At 49.9% G+C, this 25,379-nt stretch overlaps 1 protein-coding gene across 1 annotated transcript; it reads right to left on the bottom strand.

The window, feature by feature from the left end:
• Nucleotides 1-3,068: 3,068 nt before the first annotated feature.
• RPP25 (ribonuclease P and MRP subunit p25) lies at nucleotides 3,069-3,716 on the bottom strand. The gene has a single exon (XM_060259977.1). The coding sequence runs from the start codon at nucleotides 3,678-3,680 to the stop codon at nucleotides 3,069-3,071; it is 612 nt and encodes a 203-aa protein (XP_060115960.1). The 5' UTR covers nucleotides 3,681-3,716.
• Nucleotides 3,717-25,379: the final 21,663 nt, after the last annotated feature.

Raw genomic sequence — 25,379 nt, 5'->3', positions numbered from 1 at the left:
GGCTGTACCATTCATAATCTTATAGATTGCCTCATTGCCCTGTCATCTTTTTTAAAAACTCCAAAGCCCCAAACTCTCAAGAATGTGTTTCTACCTCTTTAATAATGTCCATCCTTCCTTTCTCTCTCTCTTTCTCTCTCTCTCACACACACACTCCTTCCTTCCTTCCTTCCTTCACACACACACTCCTTCCTTCCTTCCTTCCTTCACACACACACTCCTTCCTTCCTTCCTTCCTTCCTTCCTTCCTTCCTTCCTTCCTTCCTTCCTTCCTTCCTTCCTTCCTTCCTTCCTTCCTTCCTTCCTTCCTTCCTTCCTTCCTTCCTTCCTTCCTTCCTTCCTTCCTTCCTTCCTTCCTCCCTCCCTCCCTCCCTCCCTCCCTCCTGGTACCATTTATTTCCAGCCATTCTTTTTTTTACTTATAGAGGTCTCACTGCTTTAGCATTAAGACTGATCTGTATACTGCATTTTACCTATTTGATTGGGAACTGTCTGATCCTGACTTGAGAGAGGCAAGATGCACATATTTCAACTAAATAAACGTATAAATAAATACCGCGGGAGAAGGAGAAAATAAATACCTCTCTTCTCCTCTACCTCTCTGCCATGCATCATTTGATTAGCGTCTGTCATTCCTGCCTCTGAGTTGTCTCAACACGGAAGGTAACTGATGTGGTTCACATGGGAGGGGAGAATAAACCCTCTGAGCACATGACAGCGAGCTGGACAGAGACACGCACTGAACATTGCCGCCTTCTGTAGCTCAGCCCTAATGTTCGTCTGGGCTCTTGTGTGCTTTGGTAGAAGCGTATTGTGAAACAATTAAACACGAAATGCCCACCCAAGCTGTCCGTGACAGGGCCAGACAGCTTTCTGGGTCTTCCTCAGCCAAATGCATATTCAGCCCCAATTTATCCCCACCTTCACCAGCTATGCAGGATCAGGCCAATGGTCTATCTAAACCAGCATCGTGTCTCCCCCAAAGTGCCCCAGCAGAACCCACAATCTGGGGACACAGAGGTGCCACCAGGGCTGTAGCCAGGATTTCATGTTTGGTGGGGCCCACACCAGCCATTTCTGTTGGGGGGGGGGCAGGGGACTACCCGCTTTAGCCCTAAACACTTCCTCTGATTCTCAAGTAAAGTGACAGCCCCCCCTCCCCCACATTTGTCTAACTCAGTAAATCTTCCAGGGGGATCCGGCTGCAAGTAGGCTTCCCCACCCCCATGCCGATCTGAAGCCCCCACAGTAGCAACGCTGCACTTGTCCAGAGCAGCGGCAAGTGGCGGTGAGCGATGGGGGCCGATTGGAGGCCGTCCAATGGAGGGGCCATACAGATGGAAGGGGAGTTTGAATGGAGCGGCCTGGTCTCCCCCCCCTCCCCAGGCCCCACTGTAGTTATGGGCCTGGGTGCCACCCCCAGCTGGTGCTTCCCCCTTGACATCTCCACACACACACACACCGGTGCTTTTACAGATACACTGCTTCTGACTGCAGAGGTTCTATCGATCCTCTAAGACAGCATCAGGTATCTTTTGTTATCTGTCAAAGGGAGCTTTGGCTCTCAACATTTTATATCCTCCATATTCTTGTTGGTCTCTAAGGCGGGGCTGGATTCCAATCTAGCTATTGGTCCACTGCAGGTCAAAATGACAGACGGACCTCCCTGCCGTTAATCTGTCACACCTCCTTGTCAAGAAATCTCTTGTCTCTGACAGTTCCCCAAGCCAATTACCCATACCACCCCCCCCCACGGCTTTGCAATGTCCTTTGCCTTGTTATTTTTTTTTTTAAGACTGTATGTTCCTCAAGGCAGGGACCTGAGCTCTTGCTCTCCTTCGAGCCCTGGTGGCCCTTGAGCAATCGGTTAACGAGTCCTAACATCGCCTTCGAAAGAAGGCATAATAACCCTGTCTTGCTGGAACTGTTCACTGCATGGCATCGCGGCTGCTGATGGTCCTTTGACAGCCACATAATTGTGCTCCGTGTAAAAGCAAACAAACAAAAAAAATAAGCCTCCTTGGTTATGTCCTTATCAGGAGCTAGAGAAAAAGTTGGCAACTCCAGCCCCAGTGGCTGCAGGCTCTGCTGCTCCCTATGGCCCCAGAGGTGGCCAAACTGTGGCTCTTTCACACATATTGTGCGGCTCTTGAAGCCCCCACTGTCCATTTGGTCACTTTGCCAGGTCAAGCCAGTTGGTGGCTTGGCGAACACATTTAAAGTTAAAGTTGCTTTCTTTCCACTTCTCCCTCCCCATCTATTTGCTTTCCTGCCTTCCTTGCAGCTCTCCAACATCGGACGCTCATGTCTTGAGGCTCTCCAACATCTGACATTTATTCTATGTGGCTCTTACCTTAAGCAAGTTTGGCCACCCCTGCTATATTCTCTAGGGCAGGGGTGGCCAAACTTGCTTAAGGCAAGAGCCACATAGAATAAATGTCAGGTGTTGGAGAGCAGCAAGACATGAACGTCAGATGTTGGAGAGCTGCAAGGAAGGAAGGAAGGAAAGCAAATAGATAGGGAGGAAAGAAAGCAACTTTAAATGTGTTCTCCAAGCCACCAACCGGCTTGGCTTGGAGAAGTGACTTAAAGATGCCTTCTCCAATCTGGCCAACTGGACGGTGGGGGCTTCAAGAGCCACACAATATGCGTGAAAGAGCCACATGTGGCTCCCAAGCCACAGTTTGGCCACCCCTGCTCTAGGGCACAGACCCCACAGCCTCTCGGTCTAACTGCCCCCCTCCCTCCTCCAGCCACCTTATTTGGCATCAGGGCCTGTCTTAAACCGGCCTCCCCTCCCTCATTAGATGTAGGAAGCTGTCCCCTGATAAAACCAGGCAGTAGGCTGGCTGGAAAAAGGGAAGAATCCTTCTCTCCCCCTTCCCCGACCCCAGCTAAGTTTTCTCTCTCTTTGCACGTCGCTCAGGACCATGGACAGAGAAGGGTCTTAAGTTCGTCGGCCCCTTTATTCGTTAGCGAACCGCTACGAAAGTCTGAACCGGAGGCCACGGATTCGCTACGTACGAGATCGTCCCTGCAGCGTGAGCTTGGGTTGGCTTTCTCCCAGGTCAGCAACCCGCCACGGTCCCCAAGTCTTCCTCCTGGAGCTCCTGTACCTGCAAAGGCGGCTTCTTGGCATTCTGCTCGTCTCCTCCTGGGCGGGAAGGCGACGCCAACCTCTTGACCCCCTTGGGGGTAGAGCCGGACCTCTCCTCGGGCGAGTCCCCCTCTTCCTCGGCCCACAGCCCTCCCGGGAGATCGGGGGGCTGGTAGCCCATCTGTTGGGGGTCCAGCGGGTCCTTGGAGAGGAGAATGCAGATGGAGGGCACGTTCTTGTGGACGGTGAGGGGCTGGGGCCGGCCCTGGGGCGGCTGGGGGCGATCCCGGCTCTCCCAGACCTCGCGGACTGTCTTGTAGCGCACCTTGGTGACCTGGTGGAGGCCGCCCAGCTTCCGCTTCATGATCTCCACGCAGGTGACGGTCTTGGTGACGGCCCGGCCGCAGCCGCTGAAGACGATCCGGCGGGTGGCCTCCTGGCCCATGCGGCCCATGGCGAAGCCCATGAGGTTCCGGATCTTGCTGCCTTCCTTCACCTTCATCTCCACCACGTCGGCGGGCAGCCCCGGGAAGGGCAGCGGGCTCTCCTCCTCGGAGGTCTTCACCTTCCGAAAGTTCTCCATCCCGGACTGGGGGGCGGCGGCGGCGGGGAGGCCCGGAGCTGGGGGGTCCGTCCCTTGGGAAGCAGTCTCCTGGGGCCAGGGGGCCACCGACGAGGAGCCCACCGGCTCGAAGTCTCCGGGCTGCATGTCCGGGAGCGTCTCCGGCGATCAGACCGGGGTCTCTCTCCACGCGCTTCCCGGGCGAAAAGTCAGTTTCCGAGGGAGGCTGGATTCTCTGATTGGAACACGAAGCGCGGCTCTGCGGAGCCGCCTTTAACCCGCCGGTCGCGGCTTCCCCTCCCCAGCCTGCGCTTCATCCTGGGCTTCTCAGCAACCCCCGGAGAGCCCCGCCGAGCGCTGGGGAGTGGGGGTCATCCGCCGGCCCTCCCCCGCCTTGCCCTTCCTCCTCCTCCCCCCTCTCCGTTTCTTCCCTGCCCAGTTCGGCTGCTCCATAACAGATCACGACAGATCAGAGCATCCACTCCTGCCGGCGGACTTTTTCTCTCCGGCCAGAGGAGCGGCGGCGGGGACGGCGCTCCTCTCCGGCTCCGACCGGTCGCTGCTGCTGCTGCCGCCGCCGGCCGCGTCTCCCCCACAGCCAGCCAGCCAGCCAGTCACCCAACCCGGCTTCTTCTCGTGGGCGACGGATCCGGCCCGCTCAAGGACGGCGTGGCGCTCAGAAGCGCTGGTGTCAGCAAAGTGAAGGCGAAGCGGCTTCTGCTGCCGATGCGACGCCTCTCCCCGCCTCCCACCCGGGCTGGGCTGGGCGGGAGCTCTCCCGGCGGGGAGGGGAGGGCGTCAAGGGGCGCTTCCAGGTGAACACCACCACCACCACCACCACCAGGGAGGGAAGAAGGGGGAGGGGGCACTGGGCTTGCTTCCTCCCCCCCTCTAGGGGGGGATCAGGTAGAGTTAGTGGGACAGCTGGGTTCGCTCTAGCTGTAGGAGCGGCAGACCAAGAGCACGGGATAGTTGAGACTGGGGTTGCCAACTTTTTCTTGAGCTCCGGCTCCTCTGCAACTGCCTTTTCAGATGCAGAAACGGGTTCGTCTGGGGGAGCGGCCAGGTTCATCCCGGCTAAAGGAGCACCAAACTCAGAGCCTGGAGTGGTTGAGACTGGAGACTGGGGTTGCCAACTTTTTATCTAGCTCTTGCTTTCGTGTAAATCCATTTGCGCATCCAGGAATGGGGCCAGGCTGGAGCAGCTGCTAGGCTCTTGCTCCAACTTCAGGAGCATCAGACCCTGAGCTCAGAATGGTTGCCATTGGGAGACTTGGGTTGCCAGCTTTTTCTCTAGCTCCTGCTCCTGTGCAACTGCCTTTGCAGATTCAGTAACGGGTTTGCTGAGCAGCGGCTAGGTTCACCCTGCTATAGGAGCAGCAGACCCGGAGCCTCGAAGGGTTGAGACTGGAGACTTGGGTTGCCAACTTTTTTTCTCCCTCCGACTCCTGCGCAACTTCCATGGTCGATTCAATAGCAGTTGGTATGAAGCAGCTGCCATCTTGTCCTGGCTTTGAGGTCACCAGACCTAGAGCTTGCAACAGCTTGGATTGGAGACTGGTTGCCAGCTTTTTATCTAGCACCTGCTCCTGTGCAACTTCCGTTGCAGGTACAGAAATGGGTTAGCCTGGAGGAACTGCCAGGCTTGCCTAGGCTATAAGAGCACCAGGCCTAGAGCCTGGAATGGTTGAGACTGAAGATGGGTTGCCAACTTTTTAATCTAGCTCGTGCTCCTGTGCAACTTCCTTTGCAGATTCAATAGTGGGTTTGCCTGAGCAGCTGCCAGCTTGCCCCGGCTGGCTGTACAAGCACTAGACCCAGAACCTGCAATGGCTGCAGCAGGAGACTTGGGTTGTCGACTTTCTATCTAGCTCCTGCTTCTGTACGTTCAAGTGCAGCTTCCTTTGTGAATTCAGACATATGAACGTATGAAGCTGCCTTATACTGAATCAGACCCTCGATCCATCAAAGTCAGTACTGTCTACTCAGACTGGCAGCGGCTCTCCAGGGTCTCAAGCTGAGGTTTTTCACGCCTACTTGCCTGGACCCTTTTTTAGACGGGGATTGAACCTGGGACCTTCTGCTTACCAAGCAGATGCCCTACCACTGAGCCACCGTCCCTCCCTTCTTCAGTGATCAGTGAAGACCTTCTTCAGTGATCAAACATGAATAGCACAAACAGGCTCAATGTTGGAATGATGGCCAAATGTTACTCAATATGGGACCAAGTGTATTGTAATGACCATCAGTGGCTCAAGGCTAAGATGTACAATAGAGGCCTCATACGATATCACCTGTATTATCATATGATAACCTATATTATTGATATGATAATGTTCTGTATCTATTGATTTTAAGATTGGGCCCACTTATTTGTATATATTTAACCTTTTAGGTTCTTAATAAAAGAACACCAGGCCCAGAGCTTGGAATGGCTGAGACTGGAGAGTTAGGTTTCCAACTTTTTATTTAGCTCATGCTCCTGTGCAGCTCCCTTCCCAGATTCCGTTACGGGTTCATCTGGAGCAACTGCCAGCTCCCCCAGCCCCGTTATACAAGCACCAGACCAGAGCCTGCAAGGGTTGCAATTTGGCTTTCCAACTTTCCAACTTGCTTCCGGCTTCCTCTGCATGGGGTTGGGGTGGGGGGGGGGGCAAGGAAGGATCTCATCTCTAGGCACTGAAAAGAACAGAGAAAAGGAGGTACTTCTTCACCCAAAGGGTGATTAACATGTGGAATTCACTGCCACAGGAGATGGTGGCAGCTACCAGCATAGACAGCTTCAAGAGGGGATTGGATCAACATATAGCCACAAGGGCAAGTGATGCTCTGTATTCTTGGTGTTTGGGGGGGGGCAACAGTGGGAGGGCTTCTAGTCTCCTGATGACACCTGGGTTTTTTTGGCCACTGCGTGATAAAATATTGCAAGGGTGGCCAATGGTAGCTCTCCAGATGTTTTTTTTTTGCCTGCAACTCCCATCAGCCCCAGCCATTGGCCATGCTGGCTGGGGCTGATGGGAGTTGTAGGCAAAAAAAAACATCCGGAGAGCTACCGTTGGCCACCCCTGCAATATTGGACTGGATGGGCCACTGACCTGATCCAGCATAGCTTCTTTTTTGTTCTTAAAAGCTGGGTTCTGCAGGTCAGGCCGATGCAGCAGGTTCTCAGGCTGCAGGTGGGAACCAGGGAGTTGGCAACCGCTCTCCTGCAGGCGGATCAGGAGGGAGGAAGAAAAACGGGGGGGGGGAAGCTGTGGAGGAGAAGGGGGGCTGAGATTTGCATCTGTGTCGTATGCAAAACGGTTATAGACTATCCTCTGCGGCTTGGTAACACTATAAGTCAAAAGCACAGGGGGGAATTAATTATATCAATTATACTAAAATCATTGTGTGTATTATAGAAAAATCAATTACGTAAAAATATGAAACACCTGCGTGTTGTGCTGTGGAGGGAGGGTGAATGTCGGGGAGGGGCCGCAGCTCAGCGGAAGAGCCTCTGCTTGGCATGCAGAAGGTCCCAGGTTCAATCCCCCGGCATCTCCAATTAAAAGGACCAAGTAGGACATCGTGGTGCAAACAAGAAATCAAAAGGAGGTTGGGACTGGGAAGGGCAGCTGGGAGGGAGCTAGATAAAACCCTTAAGTGTAAGGATGTGCCACGGGACACCAAGATGAAGATAATTCGTACCATCGTATACCCATTCACTATGCATGGGCATGAGAGCTGGACAGTGGAGAAAGCCATGGATGCCTTTGCAATGTGGTGTCGGAGGAGAACTTTGCAGAAAAGACGAATAACCGGGTTCTAGATCAAGTCAAGCCTGAACTCTCCCCCTAGAACAAGGGTGTCGAACATGCGGCCCAAGGCCCATATCAGGCTCCCGGAGGGTTCCTATCAGGCCCACAAGCAACTCATTGTCATCTGCTTCCTTCTCTCTCGCGTGCACTTCCGTGTCACAGCTTGCTTTGCCAGGAGCTTCTCCATTGGCTAACCATCACATGAAGCAACTTATGTACCATTTCATGTTTTCTCTCTGGGTCTTAGGCTCAACGCATTGACCTGCTGCTGCTGCTTCACTGGCTCAGCCATAGCAAAAAGAAAAAAGAAATAGCAGGCTGTGTCTGAGGGCCATCTGGAAGTCAGGGGCAGTGCCCCCCAGGCCGCCCCCCCCCCCAGGCTATGGGCCTGAACATATGAAGCTGCCTTATACTGAATCAGACCCTCAGTCCATCAAAGTCAGTGTTGTCCACTCAGACTGACAGCGGCTCTCTAGAGTCTCCAGCGGAGGTTTTTCATGTCTATTTGCCTGGATCCTTTTTAGTTGGAGATTCTGCGGATTGAACCTGGGACCTTCTGCTTACCAAGCAGATGCCCTACCACTGAGCCACTGTCCCTCCCCTTAAACAACAATCCTGTAGAGTTTTCAGGGAAAGAGACGTTCAGAGGTGGTTCACCGTTGCCTCCCTCTGCATAGAGATCCTGGATTTCTTTGGTGGTCTCCCATCCAAATACTAACCAGGGCAAACCCTGCATAGCTTCTGAGATCTGATGAGATTGGGCTAGCCGGGGCTATCAAGAGCACGGCCCCAAAAGTATAATTCCTGTTTTTTTTAAAAAAAACCAATAAAATAAGAACATAAGAGAAGCCATGTTGGATCAGGCCAATGACCCATCCAGTCCAGCACTCTGTGTCACATAAGAACATAAGAGAAGCCATGTTGGATCAGGCCAATGACCCATCTAGTCCAGCACTCTGTGTCACATAAGAACATAAGAGAAGCCATGTTGGATCAGGCCAATGGCCCCTCCAGTCCAACGCTCTGTGTCACATAACATAAGAGAAGCCATGTTGGATCAGGCCAATGACCCATCCAGTCCAACACTCTGTGTCACATAAGAACATAAGAGAAGCCATGCTGGATCAGGCCAATGACCCATCCAGTCCAACACTCGGTGTCACATAAGAACATAAGAGAAGCCATGCTGGATCAGGCCAATGACCCATCCAGTCCAACACTCTGTGTCACAGAAGAACATAAGAGAAGCCATGCTGGATCAGGCCAGTGGCCCCTCCAGTCCAACACTCTGTGTCACACAATGGCCAAAATTTATATATATACACCCACACATATATATATATACACACTGTGGCTAATAGCCACTGATGGACCTCTGCTCCATATTTTTATCCAATCCCCTCTTGAAGCTGGCTATGCTTGTAACCGCCGCCACCTCCTGTGGCAGTGAATTCCACATGTTAATCACCCTTTGGGTGAAGAAGTACCTCCTTTTATCCGTTCTGACCCGACTGCTCAGCAATTTCATCGAATGCCCACAAGTTCTTGTATTGTGAGAAAGGGAGAAAAGTACTTCTTTCTGTACTTTCTCCATCCCATGCATTGTCTTGTAAACCTCTGTTGTCAAAATAGCAATGATCGTGTCCACAATACCTGCACCCTCGATGTGTACCAGAAAACATATGGACCCAGTAAAATTAGCTGCCAGCAATAAAAAAGAGAATTCCGTATGCGGCGGTAGCAGTAAAAGCTGCCATAGCAAAAGATGATCAAATTTAAAAACATGTTAAATATTAGGCTAATAAAAGAGGAAAAACATGAAACAAAGGATGAGCAAAATGCATCCTATAGTAACGTGAGTCAGAGAGAAGGTCAGACTCATCCAGCGGTTTATAAAGAGGGGTGTGAAAAACATACGGCTGGTGGGCGGGAACTGGACCATTCAGGGCTGTTATCCGGCCCGTGAGCAACTGGTGCAAAGGAGGGCAGCCAGGAGGCTGCTGGGGTGGGAAGTGGGCACATGCTGTGCAGAATGTGTTGTCAAAAGCTGTCGAGAAATAGAAATGAAATGTAGTCAATCCGCACACCCCTGATGGAGCTCTTCTTACAGGGCCTACTGTGAGCTCCAGGAGGACTGGTTACATCAGGGGTGTGTGGTCTAATATGCAAAGGAGTTCCTGCTACAAAAAAAGCCCTGGAAATGACAAAAGGGCAGGACTATGAGGCTGAAGTAAAATAGTGAGGGTGGGGGGATGGCAGTGAAGCTGGAGAAAGAGGAGACCTGGTGGGTTTTCCCCTCCCACTACCTCCAACTGGGGAAGTGGGGAGCAATTCTCCCTCTAAGCTGTGGAGCCTTGTGAGCAAAAAAATCTATTTCGTGAGCTACTGGCATTAAAGCTGTGAGCTGCTGCATAAATTAGTTTGCTCTGGGACCATTTTCCCTGAGCTGTGGCCAAAATGTGTGAGCTGGAGGCTAAAGAACTTGTGAGCTAGCTCACACTAGCTCAGCCTAGAGGGAACACTGGTGGTGAGTTCCCCCTCACTGGCCATGCTGGGCTGCTACGGCTGGGCATATGGGGGGGGTGGTGGTTTGCTGAAAAACTACTTTATTTACTTGCAAGGAAGATGACTCATCTCCTGAAAGTGCTATACATACCCAAAGTAACTAATTTGTATGGAAATGTAAGATATCCTTTGATGGTATCCCTGGGAAAACCTCGTCTTGCATATGATTAAATACATTTATTGGGGCTTGTAAATCAACCGCTTTCATTGCTAGGAATCAATTGCTTTTGTTTGTTTTAGTAACAAAGAATATTGTTAATTGGGTTTGCCTGTGTCCTTTGTAAAGTTCCTGTCTGGCATTACATTTTATGGCAGGCACAGCCCAGCCCGACAAGGTGAGATTTATGTCACATCCGGCCCTCGTAACAAATGAGTTTGACATCTCTGCCTTAGACGTTTCCCTTGCTACTGATATAATTCCAGTGCAACGACCAAAAAAAAAAAAAGGTATTGGTATTAGATATAAATAGCTAAAATAAATCTGAAGAAACAAGATCAATAATATCAGTGAACGAGCCCAGATCAAATGGATCGCTAAAGCCACGGCCATAAAACCAACAGGCCGCAACGCAGAATAATTAGAAAGAACCACAGCACTGATAAAAGATGTTAAAGTGCCAAGAGGGAGGAAGCTGTTTCTGTGCAAAGCTTGAGGGGGAAAGGAATGCTCGACCCCAGCTGGGAAGGGAGACTTGCAGTTAAGGCGATCAGTGCGGGGGCAAGAATTCCAGGACAGCAATGTCAACCCAAAAAGACCCCATCTTTCCTAACCATCCCTTTTATTCAGAAGGTGGGGGGTCAAACAGATCAGGGCTTCCAAATACGGCATCAATTGATGGGCAGGTTCACGGGTGATATATATGTCAGGAAGCATTTGCACATCCGGAAGTATTTTGAGACGTATGTCAGGAAGCGTATGTGTGCTCGGAAGATGTATGTCTCAAGATGTATGTCAGGAAATGGTCCTGCTTCACATCCCACATTACATGTCTCTATGGGAGGAAATATTTAACAGATCAGGGTCTCCCATCTTCAGTGCCTGAAGAAGCTGATGGTGGGAAATTTGGGGGGCCGTAATGCTGAGCATCAAAACAGGCTAACCGGCTAGTTGTTGCAACCACCAGTGCCAGAAGCTGCTAAAAGCCATAGGAGGCCTCCATACCTGGAGAGACTGGTTCACAACCTCCTGAGTGGCCCTTTGCATAGCATCACACTGTTCTCCTTCCAGTGATGGACAGCACTTTCCTCTAACAGGGATCTGAAAATGTCTAGGCAGGGGTGGCCAAACTGTGGCTTGGGAGCAACATGTGGCTCTTACATATTAAAGTCCCCACCACCCCATTGGCTAACTTGGAGAAGACATTTGTCTCTTTAAATTACTTCTCCAAGCCAAGTCAGCTGGGAACTTGAAGAATGTATTTAAAATTAAAGTTGCTTTATTTGCATCTCTCCTATCTTCCTCTCTCCCCACTTTCCTCCCTCCCTCCCCATCTTCCTCCCTCCCTTCCAGTTCTCAAACATCTGACATTCATGTCTTGTGGCTCTCAAACATCTGATGTTTATTCTTTGTGGCTCTTATGTTAAGCAAGTTTGGCCACCCCTGATCTAAGGAAATTTTAGTACCTGTCTTCTCCCCCCCCCTTTTTTTTTTTGCTGTCATCCAACTTGTGCTGACCCCATCGGGTTTTCAAGGCGAGAGGTGTTGAGAGGTGGTTTGCCATTGCCTGCCTCTGTACAGTGACCCTTGGTATTCCTTGGTGGTCTCCCATCCCAAAACTAATTAGGGCTGACAAGAGCTAACAAGACTGGGCTAGCCTGGGCCATCCAGGTCAGGATCGCCTTTCCCCGCTGGGGCTTAATTCAGAAGGGGGCATTTTGAGTCAGAGAAACAGTGTATAAGCAAGAAAGCATTTTTGATCAGGGAAATGAGGAAAGAAAGGACATTTTTGATCAGGGCAAGGAGAAAGAAAAGGAGCATTGTTGATCAAGGAAATGAGGAATCGGCAGAACATTTTTGATCAGGGAAATAATGTGAAGGAAAGATTTTTTTAAAAAATTTTTTCCTAGAACTATGGCCTAATTCAAACCACCACCACCACCATTTTGGCAGCTAAACCATACATCTTCATTTCATTTCCTTTATTATTAGATATATAGCCTGCTCTCCCCTGTAACTAGACTCAGGGGAGGTGACAACATCAATCTAAATCTTCTGGGCATGGAGGAGGGGATCGCTGGGTGTCTCTGTGTGTGGGGAGTTATTCATAAATTCCCTGCATTGTGCAAGGGGTTGGACTAGATGACCCTGGAGGCCCCTTCCAACTTTATGATTCTAAAGCAAATAAATATAGTAAAATTCGTAATACGTGCAAAGCAACAATACCGTTGAAATATGGTATAAAATCTTAGGGTGGGATAACATAATCAAATAATGAAAAAGCCCCGCCATCATGTTCAGTGTGACCCCCAATGGCAGGCCTCATTTTGGGCAGGAGCTCACAGGAGCGGAGCTCTGGAACTTCTAAATTTTATTGTGCTCTTTCTCTTTCTCTCTCTCCCCCTCCCACCACCGCCCCGCAATACTTGCTTCTGGACCCCCTGTGAGAATGTTGCTGAACTCTAAGATGTGACAAACGTTCTAATATTTTTGCCCATAAGAAATGGGAACATAACCAAAACATATAAATTAGACAGGTGGAAATCTTCCTCATGCCGCTGTGGCCACATAGGAGCAAGTAATTTAAGAAGTATGATGGGAGTAAGGTTGTCTTCGGACAACTCTAATTCAAGAAGCCTTTGAAGGTAGATGCTGAGCGACTATAATTTAGTACACCTAAATTAGTACATAATTTAGTGATGTCAGGGTGTGCGTGGCGTATGCAAATGAGTTATGCAAATGAGCTCCGGCACCTCTGAAAGCTACTCTGAGACTGATTCAGAGAGAAGGGCGGGGTATAAATCTGCGGTCTTCTTCTTCTTTCTTCTGTGAAATGACCCCTGTCCGGTATCTTGGTAGGATTATGAAACTTAAATTGCTGTACACTATTAAAAGCAGGTGGGAAATGAGGGAATAGTTGTGAGTATAAACTTGTAACTGGGATGTCCACTGGTCAGGGCTTGTGAGTTTTGTGCCTGAGATGGACTGCCGACCTTCTTGATCTTGGGCCATTGGGATCCTAGGTGAAATTTGGGCCTTTCTCCGGATGATCTGTGACGATAAGACCACCATGCTAAGCAGGTCTTTTCAATGGGGCTTCCTCCTAGGACTTGGCGATTGCATACAGAGGCTTTTATTTTTGGCCAATAAATTGCCCTTGGCTTATGGTGATTCCCATATGGTTTTCAAGGCAAGAGATGTTCAGAGGTAGTTTGCCTCTGCTTGCCTCTGCGTAACAACCCTGGACTCCCTTGGTGGTCTCCCATCCAAATACTAACCAGAGTCGACCATGCTTCGCTTCTGAGATCTGAGCAGGCTACCCTGGGCCATTTGGATCAAGGCAAGAGACACTCCGAGGTGGTTTTGCCATTGCCTGTCTTTAGGTAGCAACCCTGGACTTCCTTGGTGGTCTCCCTCCCAAGTACTAACTAGAGCCGAGGTGGCCAAACTTGCTTGACGTAAGAGCCACATTAAATAAACGTCAGATATTTGAGAGCCACCAGACATGAACGTCAGATGTATGAGAGAAGGAAGGAAGGAAGGAAGGAAGGAAGGAAGGAAGGAAGGAAGGAAGGAAGGAAGGAAGGAAGGAAGGAAGGAAGGAAGGAAGGGAAATAGATGGGGACGGGAGGGAGAGGTGGAGAGAAAGCAACTTTAAGTTGAACATATGAATCTGCCTTCTACTGAATCAGACCCTTGGTCCATCAAAGTCAGTATTGTCTTCTCAGACTGGCAGCGGCTCTTCAGGGTCTCAAGCTGAGGCTTTTCACACCTATTTGCCTGGACCCTTTTTTGGAGATGCCAGGGATTGAACCTGGGACCTTCTGCTTCCCAAGCAGATGCTCTACCACTGAGCCACTGTCCCTCCCCTTAAAGTTAAATGCATTCTCCAAGCTGTTGGCTTGCTTGGCTTGGAGAAGCGATTTAAGAGAGAAATGCCTTCTCCAAGCTGGGCAATGGGGCAGCGGGGGCTTCAAGAGCCACACAATATGTGCTAGGGCTGGCCCTAGACTATCCAGCAACCTGGGCAAGGCTAACTTCTGGTGCCCCCCCCCACACTGATAACCATTTTTCAAAAACAGATGAATTGTAGGGGGAAATGAAAAGCACTACTCGGCGCCCCCAGAAGGTCGGCGCCCTAGGCAATCACCTAGTTTGCCTAGTGGCAGAGCCGGCCCTGAACACGTGTGAAAGAGCCGCATGTGGCTCCCGAGCCTCCATTTTGCCACCCCTGAACTAGAGCCGCCCCTCTTGAGCTGTCCAGGTGAGGGCAAGCCATTCTTAGTTCTCATTAAATGAATAAATGTTGCGATGCCTGTGAAGGAAACTGCCGCGATCGTAGTAACATTTTTTTAAAAAAAAACCCAAACCCCTCACACCAGATAAATGGGTATTGCTTCGGTCGAATGCTGCGTGTTGGCCTGAAATAGCAAGCTGTGTTTTGCCCAGCTCAGAGATTGGAAGCCGAGAGGCTTCGCGCCGCAAGTCTAATCCCCGTTGTGCATCCTTGTGTACGATAACATTATGGTTCAGTGGGACTGGGTGAGTGAGGGGGGGCGGGTTCCGGGCTTGGCTCTGCCTCTGAATTTCTATGGAAAGAGCTCCTGCTCCAGTGAGATAATTCCGTGCCTCCCATCTGTCTTTCCAAATGCTTTTCGGAGATAGGACCGGGGATTTTCTGGCCGATCGTTTTTCGTGATAGATCCCCCGTGGCCTTTTGGCCCAGCATAATGGTTTGTGGTTTTTTTTCCTCCATGCAGGGGTGAAAACAGAACCTTTATCTGCAATTGCACACCGTCTCCTCTGCCTGATATTTCCCCTCCCCCCAAAGTTTGTTGAATCGGTCTTTTATGACTTCCTGGGAGTTGCTGTGTGATAGCCAGGAGGGCAACTCCTGATCCTATGTTTTAAGTCTTGCCGGGTTCACGCTGTCTCCAGCTGTCCAATTTACCCAAGACAAGGTTCTATTTTCTGGTCCCCTTCCCTAGTAAATCACTAGCCCTGTTGGGTAGCCGTTTTTGCCCGCCGGGGAGAGCTTCTCCAAATGCTTAGCACAGGATGGTAGAATATAATTCTTCCGAGTCCAGTTCTGGCTGCCAAGTCTCTGGAAGGTCATTCTCAGCTCAGGAAATGGATGCATCTCCCATCTCGTGTGCATCTGTGTCAGTCCTTGTCAGTTTGCAGAGTGGTTAAGTGTGCAAACTTTTCTCTGGGAGAACCGGGTTTGATTCCCCACTCCTCCACACATGCATCTGCTGATGGGACCTTGAGTCAGCCCCAAATTCTCACAGAGCTGCTCTGCTCAGGAGCAGTTTCTGTCAGAGCTCTCTCAGCTCCACCTACCTCACAGGGTGTCTGTTGTGGGGAGGGGAAGGAGATAGTAAGCTGCTCTGAGACTGAGATTCAAAGTGAAGGGTAGGGTATAAGTCCCATATCATCATCATCATCATCATCATCATCATCATCATCATCATCATCATCATCATCATCAATCATCTGCTTCTTCTTCCACATGGACATTGAGGCTTCATACACAGTGACTAGTTTTGCCATTTCAGATGCTATAATTGTTGAAGAGAGTTCCAGAAGGCAGCTCTGTTGCTCTTCAGTGGCTAGATTCGAGTCAGTAACACCTGGCAGACCAACAAAGTTTTCCAGATAGGAGTTTTTGAGTGTAAGCTCTCTTCGTCAGATACTCTGAAAGTCTTCTTGATCTCAAAGGGGCGACTGGAGCTGAATCCAGCTGTAGATGCTGAAATATATTTTCAGTATCTGGTTGTCTGCCTGTCTTGTTTTGATCCCTTTCTTCTTTCAGGAACCTTGATGTGGTGTCCAATCTTCTTGCTTTCCCACTCTTTTATCTTCACAGCCATCTTGTGAGGTGGGTTAATATAAGAAGACACAATCGGCTAAAGTCACCAAGTGGGCTTCGCGGCTGTGTGGGGATTTGAACCCAGGATTCTTCAGTGCCGGATGGTAGAAGAAGAAGACTGGAGATTTATACCCCGCCCTTCTTTCAGAATCAGAGACTCAGAGTGGCTTACAATCTCCTATAGCTTCTTCCCCCCACAACAGACACCCTGGGAGGTGGGTGGGGCTGAGAGAGCTCTCACAGCAGCTGCCCTTTCAAGGATAACTCCTGCGATAGCTATGACTGACCCAAGGCCATTCCAGCAGCTGCAAGTGGAGGAGTGGGGAATCAAACCCCGTTCTTCCAGATAAGAAGAAGAATTGCAGATTCATACCCCGCCCTTTTCTCTGAATCAGAGACTCAGAGCGGCTTACAATCTCCTAGATCTTCTCCTCCCACAACAGACACCCTGTGAGGTGGGTGGGGCTGAGAGGGCTCTCACAGCAGCTGCCCTTTCAAGGACAACCTCTGCCAGAGCTATGGCTGACCCAAGGTCACCCAGCAGCTGCAAGTGGGAGAGTGGGGAATCAAATCTGGTTATCCCAGGTTCAAGGGTCCACACACTTAACCACGACAACCAAACTGGTGCAGGCTAGCCCAATCTTCTCAGATCTCAGAAGCTAAGAAGGGTCTTAGCTTTGGATATTTGCTTTGATATTTGGATGGGAAATAGGGTTGCCAAGTACAATTTAAGAAATATCTGGGGACTTTGGGGGTGGAGCCAGGAGACTTTGGGGGTGGAGCCAAGATCAAGGCTGTAACAAGCATAATTGAACTCCAAAGGGAGTTCTGGCCATCACATTTAAAGGGACGGCACACCTTTTCAATGCCTTCCTTCCATAAGAAATAATGAAGGATATGGGCACCTTCTTTTGGGGCTCATAGAATTGGACCCCCTGGTCCAATCTTTTTGAAACTTGGGGGGTATTTTGGGGAGAGGCACTAGATGCTATACTGGAAATTTGGTGCCTCTACCTCAAAAAACAGCCCCCCCCCGAGCCCCAGATACCCACAGATCAATTCTCCATTATTTTCTTTGGGAATAAATCTCCCTAGGGAATAAAAGAGTTCCCAGCAGACATTTCTCTCCCCCCCCCCTGCTTTCTGACAACCCTGAAGCGGGGGGAGGGCCTCCAAACTGGGGGATCCCCTGCCCCCACCTGGGGATTGGCAACCCTAATGGGAAACCACCCAGGAAGTCCAGGGTCACTCTGCAGAGGCAGGCTGCGGCAACCCCGCTCCAAACATCTCTTGCCTTGAAACCACGCAGGGTCACCGTAAGGCATCAAATCTCAGAAGCTAAAGCGAGGCCAGCCCTGGTTCATATTTAGATGGGAGACAGCCGAGGAGGTCCTGGTGCACTATGCAGAGGTAGGCAAGGGCAAACCGCTTCTGAATTTCTTTTGCCTCAAAAGCCCCCAGGAGTCCCTGTCAGGCAGCCAGCCGTGACTCAATGGCACTTGACATGCTCAGATAATCTTTGCAGGCCTAGCTTGACAATAAGTCCAACTGTGGGCTTTTAATGTTAACGGTCATGGGTTTTTTGCTTTCTTTAAGAAGCATGCCTTCGCACCTATTGGAGAGCAAGTTTGGTGTAGTGGTTAAGTGTGCGGACTCTTATCTGGGAGAACCGGGTTTGATTCCCCACTCCTCCACTTGCAGCTGCTAGCATGGCCTTGGGTCTGCCATAGCTCTGGCAGAGGTTGTCCTTGAAAGGGCAGCTGCTGTGAGAGCCCTCTCCAGCCCCACCCACCTCACAGGGTGTCTGTTGTGGGGGAGGAAGGTAAAGGAGATTGTGAGCCGCTCTGAGACTCTTCGGAGTGGAGGGCGGGATATAAATCCAATATCTTCTTCTTCTTCTTGAAGCAATAAAAAAAGCAAATAAGCCCAGTCAACAGGTGCAAAGAAGAACCTGCAGCCGCATATATTATTATTTTGGGGGGTGGGGGGGGGGAGGGTCTCAGCCACTGGTCCTTGGTCGAGGAATCAGGGTGTTGCAAATTGGGCCTTTTATTTATCTGTGCAATACTGGCGGGCACAGGCTAAGGAGGTTGTTAATGATCTATGGATCCCTTTCTCGTGATCGCATCCTTTACCCGTTCATCCTTGAAGCAGCTTGGGGCATTATGCTTCCCCCCCCCGCCCCTTAATCCAAATAACAAGCTCACGGGCAGGGGGAGGGGGATGCTTACCGTCTGCAGCCTTGCCTCTAAAAAAAAGTAGAACTGGTCGTTCTCGGGAAGGAGGCCGCTGTCTGTGGCAACGGCTGCCGAGAGATCTCCCAGATCTGCACCAAATAACAAATGTCTGACTTGCGGCCAAAGGGAGGATTTGAACCCAGGTCTGACTGATCATAGCCTGCCCTTCTCATGCAAATCTGTTTTTATGCGAAGGGCCATAGCTCAGCAGTAGAGTGTCTGCTGAGAATTGAACTTGGGACCTTCCGCATGCCAAGCGGATGCTCTGCTGCTGAGCCACAGGTTTTCCCTAAAGGAAGCTGCCTCATACCGAGTCAAGTCCTTGGTCCATGCAGGTCAGTGTTGTCCCCTCTGACTGGCAGCAGAAGCTCTCCAGGGTCTCAGGCGGAGGACTTTCCCATCACCTGCTGACTGGTCCTTCTAACTAGAGATGCTGGGGATTGAACCTGGGACCTTCTGCACACCAAGCAGACGTGTCACCGTTCAGTATCAGGCAGCAGCTGCCTGTGTTTAGGTCTGTATGTTAACAATATTACTCAACAAACTGTGGTTTGTCAGTACCGAGGGCCCAATTAGTGCAAACTGCAGTTAGCAAATCGGCTGCAAACTCCAGGCTAAAATTCCAATTCGACTAGCCATCGAACTCTGCTTTGTTTGCAACTGGACATGATAACTAACTGGACTTTGATCAAGCTGACTGTTTACAAACCAAGGCCAGTCTGGTGTAGTGGTTGAGTACGTGGACTCTTATCTGAGGAGAACCGGGTTTGATTCCCTACTCCTCCAGTTGCAGCTGCTGGAATGGCCTTGGGTCAGCCATAGCTCTGGCAGAGTTGTGCTTGAACGGGCAGCTGCCGTAAGAGCTCTCTCAACCCCACCTACCTCACAGGGTGTCTGTTGTGTGTGCGTGTGTGCGAGGGAGTGATAAAGGAGATTGTGACTGCTCTGAGACTCTGAGATTCAGAGCATAGGGCGGGATATAAATCCAATATCTTCTTATCGTCTGCATATGAACTCTGTTTTACCACTAATGTGTTGTCTTTTGGTGTGGAAGGATGGAGGAGAACTTTATATGGTTTCAGCCACGTTTTATTCTGCAGCAATTCTCTAGGAGCTCCCTGGGTTGTTTAGTGCATCTGTGGAAACTGTCAAATATTGTGACAGATGCTAAATTCTGTTCGTCTGGGTTTTTTTTTTTTTTTAAATCAAAAGACGCAGATGGTAATTGCAAAACATGCAACCCTTGGGCTGCTGGCCTGGTTCTCGTAACTTAGCTGGAAGGATTCTAGAGAGGTTAATGAAGCTCCAGAGATTTATATCCCCGCTAGAAGGTCTCTGTTCTCTCCCCACAGGCTGGGCACAAAGGTTCACCTCTGGGAAGCAGGCGCAGCAGCGAGAAACCGGGAGGTTAAAACAGTCCTGCATCAAGCTGAGTCAAATGATACCTGTGAGGCCGGCAATGCTGGAAAAGCATAATAGTTTGTGGTAGGGTAAGTTTCGGAAGCTGTCATTCTTCCCACTCTCCTCAGTGTCCCTGGAAGTCCAAGAAGGGGGTAATCCGGGCACCTTCCATCTCTTACAGGGGTGTGAAAAAAATGCACATGATTAGGGATGCCAATTTCCAGGTGGGACCTAGAGATCCTCTGGAATTACAGCTCATCTTCAGACTACAGAGATCAGTTTCCCCTGGAGAAAATGGATGCTTCGGAGCAGGGGTGTCAAACATGCGACCTGGGGGCCAAATCAAGCTCCCAGAGGGCTCCTATCAGGCCCCCGAGCAACTGGCTGTGATCTGCTTCCTTCTCCCTCTCTCTTGCTTCATTCTGCATCAAAGCTTATTTTGCTAGGCTGGCTCAATCGCACAAGAGCTACAGAGTGAAGCCTCTATTGTGTCCATTGGCTGAGGCTCCTCCCTTGGGGAGGAAGGGGGGGTAGGAATAGCTTGCTTTGCCAGGCTCTCTCAATCGCTCAGCAGAGCTACTGAGCCAAGTCTCTCTTCCTTCTGTTGGCTGAGTCTCCTCCCCTTCCTGGTCCCCTGGGGAAGGAAGGAAAGAGCCAGAGCTTCCATTGCCCAGTTCCCTGGATCTCATGGGAGAGATACAAAGAAAGCACCTTTAAGACCAACGAGTGCTAATGTTATAAGCATGGTTTATTTAATTTTTTTTAAAAAAATCTTTAATTGTGTTTGACTGTGTCCTTTATAAAGTTTATATCTCCACTAACTGGCATTACATGTCATGGCACACACAGCCCAGCCAAATAAGGTCTCATTTATGTGAGATCTTCTTCACCCAAAGTCTGATTAACACATGGAATTCACTGCCACAGGAGGTGGTGGCAGCTACACGCATAGCCACTAGAGGAGATTGGATAAACATCTAGAGAAGAGGTCCATCAGTGGCTATTAGCCACAGTGTATTGTTGGAACTCTCTGTCTGGGGCAGCGATGCTCTGTATTCTTGGTGCTTGGGAGGGGCAACAGAATGAGGGCTTCTGGTGTCCTGGCCCTACTGATCAACTTCCTGATGGCACCTGGGTTTTTTTTTCTTTTTTTTGCCACTATGTGACACAGAATGTTGGACTGGATGGGCCATTGGCCTGATCCAATAGGGCTTCTCTTATGTGACACAGAGTGTTGGACTGGATGGGCCACTGGCCTCATCCAACATGGCTTCTCTTATGTTCTTATGTGACACAGAGTGTTGTACTGGAGGGGCCATGTGCCTGATCCAACATGGCTTCTCTTATGTGACACAGAGTGTTGGACTGGATGGGCCATTGGCCTGATCCCATAGGGCTTCTCTTATGTTCTTATGTGACACAGAGTGTTGGACTGGATGGGCCATTGGGCTGATCCAACATGGCTTCTCTGATGTTCTTATGTGACACAGAGTGTTGGACTGGATGGGCCATTGGCCTGATCCAACATGGCTTCTCTGTTGTTCTTATGTGACACAGTGTTGGACTGGATGGGCCATTGGCCTGATCCAACATGGCTTCTCTGATGTTCTTATGTGACACAGATTGTTTGACTGGATGGGCCATTGTCCTGATCCAACATGGCTTCTCTTATGTTCTTATGTGACACAGAGTGCTGGACTGGATGGGCCATTGTCCTGATCCAACATGGCTTCTCTTATGTTCTTATGTGACACAGTGTTGGACTGGATGGGCCATTGGCCTGATCCAAGATGGCTTCTCTGATGTTCTTATGTGACACAGTGTTGGACTGGATGGGCCATTGCCTGATCCAACATGGCTTCTCTTATGTTCTTATGTGACACAGAGTGTTGGACTGGATGGGCCACTGGCCTGATCCAACATGGCTTCTCTTATGTTCTTATGTGACACAGAGTGTTGGACTGGATGGGCCACTGGCCTGATCCGACATGGCTTCTCTTATATTCTTAGGGGATCCTGCCCTCATAACAAATGAGTTTGACATCCCTGCTTTGGAGGGCCTGCTCTCTCGCATTGTATCCCACTGAAGTCCCTGTCCTCTGCAGTCTCCACCCCAAATCTTCAGGAGTTTCCCAGCCCGGACCTGGCAACCCTACCTTCTGTTCCCCAGCAGTGACCACGAGGGTCCTGGCAGCCCTAGCGCGGACACTCTGATGCTATGCAAAGTGCCTTCTACCAATGCACTTTGCTCATGAGTCCTATGGCACCATAGTCACTGTTTGTGCTCCAAGGTGTATTGGGAACACTTGAAAACATTATAAGAGAACTGTGGTAGTCTTTAGCCAAAAGAACAGAGCTTTACAAAATTAAATCGGCGCAAGAGAGGATGAAACAGAATATTAAGTCAGCGGAGAAGCAACCGGAGAGATGGAACATTAAGCAATGCCTAATTACGTCCGCCATGTGGGGAGTGCGTAGGCTGGAAGCAACGATCTTTGGCGTGAGGCTAGTGGCATTGCAAGCACGGCCCTATTTTCATTGGTGAAAAATGTCCAAGGATATGAGGGCAACTTGTCCAAGGCCACCGTGTGCATCCATTGCTGAAGGGAGATTCAAACATATAGGGCAAAACCAAGGATTTGGGCACCCTAGGGAAATGACTTGGCTGTCCCTTGCTCTCCAAGAAAGCCACTGTCTGGTCTCCTTTCCCTGCACCACTTGCCACGGCCAAGCTTGACACTGTGGGCAGGTGGCGGCAGTTACAGGGCTGATTTGGGCACCTCTTCACATCTGGCACCCTAGGTGATCACCTAGGTGCGACTAGTGGATAGTTCTGCATACCAGAGGCAGTGAGTTTTTAAATGAGTAGTCAGACTTACACATTGCAGTTTTATCCTTTTTTTCCAAACGAATGAACAAAGATTTCAAAAAGTCATTCATTTCCCCGAACCCTCAAACGTACTCTGCATAACGTGCTTTCTGTTTTAAGTGCATCTGACATAAAGTACTTTTCTGTTTAAAGTGACCTTATGTAAAGTGCTTTCTGTTTAAAGTGCACCCTATGTAAAGTGCTTTCTGTTTAAAGCGACCTTATGTAAAGTGCTTTCTGTTTAAAGTGACCTTATGTAAAGTGCTTTCTGTTTAAAGTGCACCCTATGTAAAGTGCTTTCTGTTTAAAGCGACCTTATGTAAAGTGCTTTCTGTTTAAAGTGCACCCTGTGTAAAGTACATCCTGTTTAAAGTGCAACCTGCAGAAAATGCTTTCTGTTTAAAGGCGTAAAGTGCAGTCAATACTATGTGATGGGGTGTGTGTGTGGGAGGGGTTACATTCTATAAAGTGAATGAGAGGTCTTTTATTTTAAATAATGATTTGAATGTAAAAAATATTCAAACATTACTTAACGCAAACAACCAACAAATTCACCTTAAATGCTGATTTGTCAGAAACAATACATATCATACTATCCTACATTTACCACTATAAATTAACCACTATTAACATTTACCACTATAAATTAATATCTATCCCAAACGTCTCCTTACTCCTTCCTATTTCAAATCCCCCTTCTATTCTTCCCCTGCATCATCTCAGCGCATAGTGCTTGGTCCCAGTGCAGAGAGAACAGCTATTGTCCCCCAAACTCATTATAATGCATCCAATCCTCCTGCGGACGCTTAAACAAAAGTTTGGAGACGAGGTGGCCTCTGTGGTCTAATGAAACTCAAAAGCAGCCTGCTCGGATCACGGGGGAGTTCAGCCTTGTGCAGATGTTGGATGCTCTAACACACATCTGGGGAGCCATTTGCTTTATATAGGCCCTGTGCTCCCTGCTTCTCTCGCTGTTAGAGGCCAGCTTGCAGCGACGCAAAGCCTACCGCACAGCAACGTCTGGCGCAGATGTTCTTTAAGGCCCACTGGGTATTCCCCCCCCCCCTGTTGGAGACAGCCTCCCTTTCTGTGTGGGCTCCCCTCCCCAGAGGCTGGGCTTGATTGGCTATTGAATTCCCAGGCAAATGTTTGGCATCTCAGGCCTGTATTTCAAGCCTCCTAAATGAGGACGATGAGGTGCAATCATGTTAAACAGTTTCCACCTCACTGAAGCTGATTGGTAGGGAACTTCTCTCCCCCCACCCCCCACCGCAGGCTAGCAATCTTGTTGGGGGGGGGGTAATAATGACACAGCCCTGCGTTCCAGCTTACTCTCTTCCTCTCTCCGCAGTGCTTAAAATGTAAATGAATTTCATTATTAGCAACTCCAATCCGCTAATTGCCATCCAAAGCCATTCATTACCCTGTCAGCTTATTGGCTGGGGGACAAGAGCGGCTCATTTATCCCAAGTGAAGGGAAAAAGCTGAAATTAGCTCATGTGTATTTTTTTTCAAAACAGAGGGTGAGATGGGGGGTGGGGAGCAGGAGGCAGGGGTGGCCGGGGTTAGGGGGAGGCCGGGTGGGGAAAAAAGACATGACAGAGGCATGGGAGAGACACCGGGCGAAGAGAGAAGGGCTTAATTGTTTTAAAAGAGACAAGAGGAACGAGGAGGCGGATTAAAATGGAGGGAGAGGGGGTGGGTGGAAAATGGGAAGAGGGGAGAGAGAGAGCGCTTAAAGGCAATTATCTGTCTGTTTGGCAAGCAACGTTCCTTTTTTTTCCAGAATTTCACAAATGGAAATTAGGACAGGGTTATTTCACCTCAGCGGCCCCGTGGCGCAGAGTGGTAAAGCAGCAGTACTGCAGTCCTAAGCTCTGCTCATGACCCTTGTTCAATCCCGGCGGAAGCTGGATTCAGGTAGCCGGCTCAAGGTTGACTCAGCCTTCTATCCTTCCGAGGTCGGTCAAATGAGCACCCAGCTTGCTGGGGGGGTGGGGAAGCGTAGGTGACTGGGGAAGACAATGGCAAACCACCCTGTAAAAAAGTCTGCCGTGAAAACGTCACCCCAGAGTCAGAAACGACTGGTGCTTGCACAGGGGACCTTTCCTTTCCTATTTCACCCCACGGTGGACCAATTCGGAGGCCTATTCAAATGCAGCAGTGTTGGGGTGGATCGGCCGTTAAATATACCAGGAAAAATCCTAGTGGGTTATTGCTCTGGAGGGACGTTGGTAGATAGGAAGAAACGGAGCCAAGCCCCGGTACGCAACACAGGTCTGGACACCTGGTCGCAAAGGAAGCTGCCTCACACTCAGGGCTGGCTCTGCCCCTAGGCAAACTAGGTGACTGCGTAGGGCGCTGGCCTTCTGGGGGCATCGAATTGAGTGCTTCCCATGTGACGCCAGAAGTTAGCTTTGCCTAGGGTGCCAGACTGTTTAGGGCTTCCCCCACTTAAATCAGACCATTTCCCCATCAAGGTCAGTCTTGTCTACTCAGACTGGCGACAGCTGCCCAGAGTCTCAGGCAGGGGTCTTTCCCATCACCTACAGCCTGGCCATTTCAACTGGAGATGATGGGGATTGAACCTGGCGCCTTCGGCATGCCAAGCAGATGCATGAGCCATGGCCCCGCCCCAAACATACATGGAGCTGCCTTATATTGAACAGGCTGGATCTAGGGGGGAGCAGAGGAGGCACATGCCCCAGGCACCGACGGAGGGGGGGCCCCAAAGTGGGCCCATAAGGGGGCATAAAATAGAATGGGCCCATAAAGAGGCTTCCTTTTTTAATTTCGTCCCCCTCCCTCAGAAACATGTAGAT

Source organism: Heteronotia binoei, chromosome 19, assembly GCF_032191835.1.
Source record: "Heteronotia binoei isolate CCM8104 ecotype False Entrance Well chromosome 19, APGP_CSIRO_Hbin_v1, whole genome shotgun sequence".
NCBI lineage: Eukaryota > Metazoa > Chordata > Lepidosauria > Squamata > Gekkonidae > Heteronotia > Heteronotia binoei.
The sequence above is the reverse complement of the archived record's forward strand: the minus strand, read 5'-3'. Positions and strand labels throughout refer to the sequence as shown.